The sequence below is a fragment of the Ruditapes philippinarum genome, unplaced genomic scaffold, assembly GCF_026571515.1.
Source record: "Ruditapes philippinarum isolate M1 unplaced genomic scaffold, ASM2657151v2 ctg5261_1_1_1_1, whole genome shotgun sequence".
Lineage (NCBI taxonomy): Eukaryota > Metazoa > Mollusca > Bivalvia > Venerida > Veneridae > Ruditapes > Ruditapes philippinarum.
In genome coordinates this window covers 88,515-98,283 of record NW_026864974.1, presented here as the reverse complement: position 1 = coordinate 98,283, position 9,769 = coordinate 88,515, and the positions used below count along the sequence as shown (strand labels likewise).

Below are 9,769 nucleotides of genomic sequence, written 5' to 3'. Positions count from 1 at the left end.
TACCAGTTTGGATTTGATTCCATAAACAGTTAATCTTAAACAGTTTTTTTGACCTGGCAATTTTTACCTTTGTACATAAAATGCATAAAAATAATTAGGCTTCTATATAATATAATTATTATATCTAATTCATGTGGCCTCGCTTATACCATCATTTACAGTGCTTTGATGTGCTTTGCCACGTACGTGCAAAGAACGGTTTATTCCGAAGCGTTTTTTACTTCAATAGTAATATAATTTTAAATGAAATTGTTGAAGCAAAACTGTTGAAGCAAAAACTAATTTCGTATGTTTTAATAACCGATGTTTATATCTAGCAAAGTTGTTAATCTTTACATTACACTGGATAATGTTTTACTAGATTGTTATAACTGAAAATCTTTAAAAAAAAGTTCCCGGCAGACACTATTTACGTGAGTTATCGATTTCTTTATATGTTTTTTTTTATTATTTCAAAACCAATCAGGCGAAACAATACTTAAGATGTATAATTGTTTGAGTACATTTATGAAACTTTAACATTTTGTAACATATTTGTATTTACATGGGCTGAGCCCAAGTAATTATATCTAGTAGTAGCAAATATAAAATTAGATGTTGATCAACTTATTTTTATATAACGTAGTTCACTACTGTAAGAAATAGTGTAGTTTCTTTAACTCTTCTATATATAGCATAACACTTCTTGCAAAATATAGTTGATTACGCAATATATGTTAATATATGTCACAGTAACGTCAAAAATATCGACTTGACAATGTAAAATGACAAAAAAGAAAACAACAAAAAACAAACAAACAAAAAATCATTGGTTTTAGAAAATACAAGCATCCACTGATTTGACATTTATCTGGAGGTTCATTTTATGTATGTCACCTTTTAATACTAGCCATGTAGTAAAGTTTATAATCCACTGTTTAGGAAAACATGAATATGAAAAACTATATAGTAATGTTCAGCCATGCGCTACGTATCATAGACGAAAACAAATCTTTTGAAATGACAAAAAACTCATCGTTTTCAATTATTCTGTACGTCTATAATATTATGTTGCATCGTGTCTAGGTTTAATTTTATACCATGTTACCAAACATATTATCGCTCCAATAGATTTTGTCACATAGTATATAAAGCATTTAATACGAAATAATAAACACAGACAGTTTAAATGTATTTATGTATTTGAAGGTTTAGATGCTAAACTTTCAAGTAAGAAATATAGGTAAAAACACAGATTATGTATTAAATGTCATAGAACTTTTATTGAGAAAGAAGTATCATTCTTTGCCTATTTTACTCTTCATCACTTCATTTACAAAGATATTGATCACTATTGCCGAATACAAATAAATAAATATAAATAAATTCAATGTTATCATGAAATTGACATTGAAACATTTAATGAATGGGTTGCATAAAATCATTCCTTAATATAAATGAAAATATTGTTAAACGCTCGTTTTAATTTCATGCATATATGTTATTTTGTTACAGTTACTTTTAGCATATTTTATTTATCAATTATTTTTAACAAGCATGTAACATTTTTACATCACAATATATATGTATCGGAAAACAAGCATATCACTTATAATTATTCCTTTCCATGATGAAGTTTCGTCTTTATTATCTCACTTTATATGATCAGTGCATGTTTTAAAGTTCAAAATTGATCTAAATCAATAATTTTTTCGAAAAGTATTAATTGTTTTTTTTTTAATTCATTTTCCCTTTTAATAAAAAAAGAAGAAAATAAAAATAATAATAACAATAAAAAAAGTTGTGTCACACAGTTTGTCATGGAATTACGATGTTTAAAACGCTGAGTCGGGAATTATGAATCGAAACGCTTTGATGCTTCAATGAAGCTCTGGACAAGTGTGAACAGTTGTTACAGATGTTATCATACTTCGCGTTTCATGTTTGGTTCATGTACTTTCATAAACATGTTAAATTTTAGCCGTCAGGAATGTCATCAGGCGATCTATCTGTATATTATGTTGTATATTTTTGATCGTGTTTACACTGGTACTCATACTCATCACTCTTCAAAGACGTTTCTTATAATTGTTCAAACAATATCATATACGCAATGCTTTAAAGCTACTATCCCATACATTGTAGTTAGGGCTTTTTAAAAATAATAAAATATCATCAAACGATAAAATTAGATGATTAACACATGTCTTATCAGATGAAGAAACATCTGAGTAAAGTATTTGCATTGTTTATCCTTCTGTTTTTTTTTAAACCGTTGCAACGTTTTACTTTGTAAATATCGACTTAAATTATTAGCACATCCGATAAACTAAATGCAAGAAAATCAATTTGTTGCGAGAAAAACAATTGTGCGTTTGGTAAATCTTTTATCCTGCAATCGATTTCTGCGTATTATATCATAGAAATTATGTCTTAAAAAGATACAAACAAATATATCTTGGTAATCCGGTTTAAAACTGACATTTATATACTTCGTTCTACCTGCATCAAACTGTTTTACACGCTACACGTTAACGGGTGTAATAATATCTGTGTCAAATGAAATACATAACTATAAGGTTACGGTTATCTCATGGAAACTGCATAGACTGCTGTGCATATTTTATCTATAAAACTGTATTTCATTAGAAGTACATGCTGCTATGATCATGCAATTAACACATATTTACTTCCGAAATGAACAGATACATACTTTCATACAATTTGATTTGTAGAAATATGCCGGAAGAGAACGCAAGGAAGAATGACAGACATGAAACAAAAACAGAACAAGTCATGGACACGGGATATGCGTGGATTATATTGTTTGGTTAACTTTAAAATTATTTGTTACATAATTCATTTACATGTTCGACCAGGCATGCCTGCTCATGATCATTTCTTAAGAAATCGAAATCAACATTATTTACGATATTCTGTTACTTAATTAATTAATTAATTGGCAAAAGGAATGGTAAGTCTATATTGCCAGACAATAATGTTTTTTTCCAGAAACATATAGTCACAAATAATAGTACATGAAGAACCCTTTTCTAGTTAAATCTCAATTTACATTATTTCAAAGCTGACAACCAAATTAATTGTTTTACATGCCATTTGTTAGATAAACCACGTGGTGCGAAAATTATCTCTTGAGTATAAGACACTTACGATGTTTAGAAAGAATAGTTTATAAAAGTAATAATTATGATTGGAACTTGGAAAACCAAAGTGTTTCACAACAGTCTTAACTTTACAACAAGATTGTATCACAATACTATCAGTTACTTTCCAATCGTATTACACAACAAAATTCCATTACACTATTCTAACTTACATAGTGGACACTTTTTTCTTTGTTAGTTTCAAAGTTTTCTTATAATCGTGTTAAAGTATTAATACTAAAATGGTCATCATTTGAACAGTGCCACATTTGGTCATATAGTTTGATATTGATATTACAGATATAACTGTACTATATTCGAGTATATCATGACTCTCGATGCTATTTCATCACAAAATGCATGTATTCTTCTGTCTTTGTTTAACCTTCATGTATACCTCCAAAATTCAGTTTACATACTGCAAATCATAAAATAATACTTCTCAAGACAAACACTCTTTCTTTGTCAACGTGCAATACGTTCTTAACATTTTACTTTTGTTAGGGGTACTTAATATTTTTCAGATGAGATGAGCAAAGCTTCCTCAGTATGCTTACGATATGAAGTATTCAATAGTTGCAGTAAAGTTTGACAATGTATTGTCTTTGAAATTTTCTTAAAAATAAAACTAGACTTTTTATCTTGTCGCTTTGCTCTGTGCCAGTATCTCAGTAGTTACAATGAAATTCTAAATTGTAAAGTACAGAACTTAAGAATTTATAACAATAAACATATTCTATGTTATGAATTCCACATGTAAATATTTGATAACAAACGAATTAGACCAATTTTGCTTTTGACTACATATTGAACATTGATATATATTTGTCTATCATATTTTTAACACCAATTATTAGTTTAAAGATTATTTCACAATACTTCTAAATCACCTGCTAGAAGACCAAATTAATTTATTAATGATGAATGATTCAATGAATATATTGTGTATATAAATATAACTGTAACATCAATTTTCTTTTTACTTGTAGGAAGTGTTATCATTTACCTGCTCGGGTTAGGATCTTTGAAATCTTTTGGTGTGTTGTACACAGAGATGTTGGATCATTTCTCGGCAGGATCCGGAAATACAGCTTGGATAGGAAGCATAACCTGGTTTCTTTTACAGGTCCTTGGTTCGTTGAAATTTGTTTAAACATAATTCTTACATGTTGACTGAAAAACAATGTTTGACAATTTCGCTCGTTTTATTTTCTTTTCAAAATCTAAAATTAAAGAAAACAACAATGAGAAAATATTAACAATGAATACGTAATATTCACAGACATACCAGATATGAAATAATTTCCTATTAACTGCATAATGTAACATTTTGAAAATCTGTTATTCAGCACCATTGGCAAGTTTTCTATGCAGAAGATACTCCTTCCGATTGGTTTCGCTTGTTGGTGGTTTAATGGTCGGATGTGGTTATTTCTTGTCCGGATTTGTAACTCGAATTGAGCTTATGTACTTAACCTTTACAATTATTGGTATGTTTAAGATATATCTTATTTATAAGAACAAATCAAATAAAGCAAAGACGTTTCATTTCACTTATCACAATACATGTATTTGACAATGATAATTATAGACCTTTAGCAGTAAGAATATGCCATCTATGTACAAATCTACAAATTTATCAATAATCGACGAACTTCTGTAATTCTACTGATGAATGCTATACGACATCCGTGTTCGTGTTTTAAGTTAAAAGAGAAATATATGTATTAGTTGAACGTGTATTATGAAACATGTTTGCTGTTTAAATCATTTTTTTCAGGTATCGGATATTGTTTGTCATACGTGTCAGCTGCCATTATTATCAGCTTATATTTCAAGAAAAGAAGAACTTTAGCAAATGGCGTAATGGTATCAGCCGGAGGGATAGCTGTTCTTTCGTTCCCATCCCTTTACAGGTACTTCGTAAATAATTCAACTGTATTTCTTTCCAACGAAAGTGTTTTTTAAATACATCTCTAAAAGTCTGTTGTGTTTAACTTCGTAATTATTTATCCGATATAGGTACATTCTCCTTATGCCATGAATAATACTAACTATAGAGTCATTCTCTATCTCGGCTTCATGATAAATTCATTGCTTTTAACATTAGCAGCCGCTTTTATACAACCACTGTTGTCATTTTTTCAGCGGCATATCTTGAATGTAGGATTTAAAGAAATCCTTGTCAAGCATTTGTCAAATTTACAATAGATAAAGTAATTCTTGTCTGTGTATCATATACATGTTAAAGTATGGTAATCACCAAGAACCAATGCTACCAATAATATTCAGGTTAATAATGACGACTGTTCATTAATATATTATTATTCCTCGAAATCGTCTTCATTACAGGTTTTTAATTGACAAATATGGTCTATCACAAGCACTTTGGGTGATAGGTGCAATCGTTTCAAACATTTGTGTGGCAGGCTGTTTATTTCGGGAGCCAAACAAACCACCCCCAAGCAATAATGAACAGGCAAGAATTGAAGAAAGCATTTCGGGTGAAACTGATGAAAACCAGAAAAAATGTTGCAATGCACTTAACTTAAATTTTTCTTTGTTTAAGAACAGACGTTTCACACTGTTAGTTATAGCTTTCACTGTCTGTACATTTGGTCACATAAGCAATTACATTTTAATTCCTGCCCATATAAAAGCACTTGGGTATAGTAACACTTATATTACGATAGGTGTTTCTATAACTGGTGGTGCAGAATTGATCGCAAGGATTGTTGTAGGATGGTTTGCAGATCTGAATATTATTCAAAAGAAATATATATTCGTAGTTTGTATGTTTGTTGGAGGAGTGTTTGCTTTGATATCACCACTGTTCGATTCTTTTACGTTTATGGCAGTATACGCCGGAGTTGCGGCAGCGTTTCCAGCGTCATACCTTGCCCTTATATCAGTCTTAGCGATTGAAAGAGTGGGCATGGAAAATTTCCCAGCAGCCTTCTCGATCATATTTGTCTTTATGTCAATTCCGTCTTTGATCTGCCAGCCTATAGCAGGTAGGTATAACATATTAACCCGGAACTTTAACAAGCTTTGACTTTCATAAAACATTTTATGTATAGTAAATATGTATATTTCACCTATTCTGAGAATACAGATTATTATACTTATTGAGTTCTTACCTAAAATACCAGTCTTGCTATTTGTTTTACTTAAATTGTATTACAAATTTTATACTTTATAATAAGAAAGAGCACACATGACTTAGGATTATAGTGACCGATTAGTCAGCTTTCAAAATGTCAATGGACCAAAGGAACACATTTATATATGTTAATAGTTCAACGCACTCATATTTTCTTAATTTTGTTTTGTTTTTCTTAATTTGTATATTTCAAAACGTACTAAAACATTACATACATGTGTTTTTATCAGGTTGGATGGCAGATTATTACGGAAGCTGGTATCCTGCTTTTATCTTAACCGGCATTGTTCTAATTTGTGCTAGTGTTATACTTTTACTAGAACCAGTTGTCATCCGACATGGCATGGGTAAGACCTATTCATTAAAAAATGTTGATAAAGAATTGGCATCTCGAGTTAACTTAGCGTATAGACATGACAGACAAGAGGATAATTTAAATAATACTGATAAAGTGGAAGAAACACACTTACCCAATAAGGAAATGTAAATCCAGAAGAAAAAAAGAAACATATAAATTGAAAATCATACATTTACATTTGTATAAGAATATTACGTTATATATTATCAAGTGCAAGGATTTTTCTTTGTTTGATGACACTTAAAATAAATAAAACGTCTTAATATGTGTTCTTGTGGTTAATAAAAACTGGAGTTATTGTTTTGAGTAAAATATTTTACATCCTTGCATTGTGTATTATCAAGATTAAAAGATTTGTTTTTGTCAAAAATTGATGGTAAGCTAATCAAATACTGTCCTCTTCAACACGACGATGAAATTATTATGTCTGGAAGTATGTTTGGAACAATGATATTGGTATGAATAGGAAGGCGAAAGTACAAGAAGTAATTGTTTGTAATTCAAAGTTTTAATAAAATACGCACATGTACTACCTTTTGTCAATTTTATAACAGTCATACTGTAATCATCTCAATGACATTTGTGAAATTTGAACTTAAGCACGATCTCAGATCGTGTCCACTATTGTAAGTAAACATTTCTATTATTAACATTCATATTTTTGTCCAATACCAAATGTGCATTTCAATAGTGTTGTATAGTGGATATGTTGTCTTGTCTTTTATCATATACCTTTGATAAGCACAATTTATATATTCTTGAAATTGGTCCTGCATTAGATCAGTGGAAACTTAAATTATTATTCGTAAAATAATCATTAATGTTACATTATTTAAAGAAGAAGGCATCGTCTTTACATTTTGTTTCGCCTTTAACAGTCTTGTTGTGTTCATGTCTATGTTATGTAGTTTAGTGTGCTTCCGAGGGTCATCCTTTTCCAGAACGCCTCAGAAAAGCAGGTGTCAAGCTCAAAAAGGTGTCCCGTACTTCCCGTCAATGTTGTTATATTGTTTTGGTCGTTCGGGATCATTGATTCTAGTACATTAAATGTTGCCAATTTGGAACATCTCCATCCAGTGTAAGGGATAGTGAGGGATATTGATTTTGTACTTTTTACCTTTCCCATATGTACAGGCTTGATCAACCAGAGTTTGCAATTTTCATGTAATTTTGTTGTATATTATGCTTCAGAGGGATCACTTTTTTCCAGATGTTTTTTCGAATGACAGCAGTTCAATTCAATAATTGCATTATCAAGGATACATCGGCTAGTCCATGACTTGAACCATTACCTCTACTATTTTTAAAACCCTAGCAAAGTCTTTGATATGCCAAGGGACATATATATATAGTTTAAAGTTTGGTATTGTTTAATTACAAGAAAATCATTACGCCCCACAGGAGACCAAGCGATGTTCCAAGTTTCCGAGTCTAAACAAGATACAATTTTATAAAGGCAAGACTACAGAGAAATTAGTTTCATCGTCTCCATCTATTTAGTAACAGCATTTTGAGGGTTTTTTTTATACGTAGGGATGATAAGCGTGAACTATCAACCTATCTGCTTCATGACAAATACACAACCAATACTTTTAATTCTAATTTTATGTTCATGTGAGAATTTGCTTTCAGAAAACTACATTTTCATCAGTGTCTTCGGTTTTCGATTACAATAAAATATTCTTCAAAGATGCAATCACTTGAATTTATGCACTGTTACAAGTTGGTATCTTCACAAGAGGAGGAATGTAAAAAAACAAAGGAATTCCACTTTGAATGTATCAGTGTGACGTAACTTTCTTATTACTCATACTAAAAATAAATATTCGTATATATTTATACCGTGGATTGCAGTTATCCGGCTTCCTGCATTTTTTGTAGTAAAGTAAAGATAAAGAACGGAGATGGAGTCTAGAACCTAATTTTAGTGTCGCTTGCTATAAAGTAGCGACATATAGGAGTCTCTTCTCTGTCGTCTGTCTGTCCATCCGTCCGTAACAGAACTTCTCAGGACTAGTCCTTAAAAAAACTACTGGTGCAATTTCAAGTGTACACGAATGATTAGTAGCAAGTCTTGTTTTACATATATTCGGTATATTCCAGTTAGATATTTGTATCAGAATTACGGCTCATAGAGTATTTTTGTTTTAAAAGTTTGCCAGGTTTATTTCTCTTATATGACTTATTGCTCTCCAATGTTAAGTGTTATAACACAAATCTTAAAACTGAATTATGAAACATACATCTGGAGGAAAATGGCTGTAAATGACCTCTCTTATTCAGTTAAACGAATATTTTGCCCTGCCTGGTAACAGCAGAATTGAGTTTATTTTTTATCTGAAATATAATTATACAAACTATAAAAAGATGAGAGGATAATAAAGTCTACAATTGTTAGTATAAAATGTAGTATTAACATTAAAAATGTTCCTGTGTGAGATATACATAATATAAACAGAAAAAGACCTTTTTAACACTGATGTAAATATGTATGACATTATACCTTCAACAATTTTAGAATGAAATTATTTATACATTTAACATTTGTTCAATATAATATCAAGAGAAACATATCTATGATTTGCACAAAAAACGCTTTAATGTGATAACGTTATATTTTCTTATATAATAATTGAAGTCAAACATAGTCTTATATATACTAAGGGAATGGGAGAAAATCAGTATAATTTATCAATTAGGCTAATGCTATGCCTCTCAAGGTATATATATTTTTTGTATATAAACATCCCATTAAAAATCCATTTTTCACTTCTCATAAGAAGTTTTTTTTCTGCACCAGTTTTCATATTTGATAACAAAGATAGAATACAATGATTTTGGGGATTTATTGTTTAGTTAAGGAATTTCGTATTCGTTGAAGGATAAAGCTTTCGATGTAATGAAATAAGAAACAAATATTTTCAATGTCTAAGTGTATCGAATATAGCACTTTATTTTCACCAGGACAAGCTGGTGCATCATATTGTCATGTTGTGCAACAGTTTTAGGAGGGAAACTGGAATCGAGAATTATTATGATTTGTAATGTTCATCAAATATCAGAAAAAAACATCTTGTGCAAGCTTTGTTTAAAAAGACTTTATAA

General features: G+C 30.2%; 1 protein-coding gene across 1 annotated transcript; it reads left to right on the top strand.

Moving 5' to 3' along the window:
• The first annotated feature begins 214 nt into the window (after positions 1-214).
• On the top strand, positions 215-7,304 carry LOC132727461 (monocarboxylate transporter 12-like). The gene is made up of 7 exons (XM_060712988.1): positions 215-413; positions 2,715-2,809; positions 4,133-4,276; positions 4,493-4,633; positions 4,924-5,059; positions 5,496-6,157; positions 6,537-7,304. Exons 2-7 carry the CDS (start codon positions 2,719-2,721, stop codon positions 6,791-6,793), a joined length of 1,431 nt encoding a protein of 476 aa, XP_060568971.1. The 5' UTR covers positions 215-413; positions 2,715-2,718; the 3' UTR covers positions 6,794-7,304.
• The last annotated feature ends 2,465 nt before the right edge of the window (positions 7,305-9,769 follow it).

Excerpts from the sequence above, each read along its gene's own strand:
- LOC132727461 (XM_060712988.1), top strand. The coding sequence starts at position 2,719 with ATGCCGGAAGAGAACGCAAGGAAGAATGACAGACATGAAACAAAAACA. Across the intron at positions 2,810-4,132 it reads TGCGTGGATTATATTGTTTG|GAAGTGTTATCATTTACCTG; the intron begins GTTAACTTTAAA and ends TTTTACTTGTAG. Across the intron at positions 4,634-4,923 it reads CTTAACCTTTACAATTATTG|GTATCGGATATTGTTTGTCA; the intron begins GTATGTTTAAGA and ends CATTTTTTTCAG.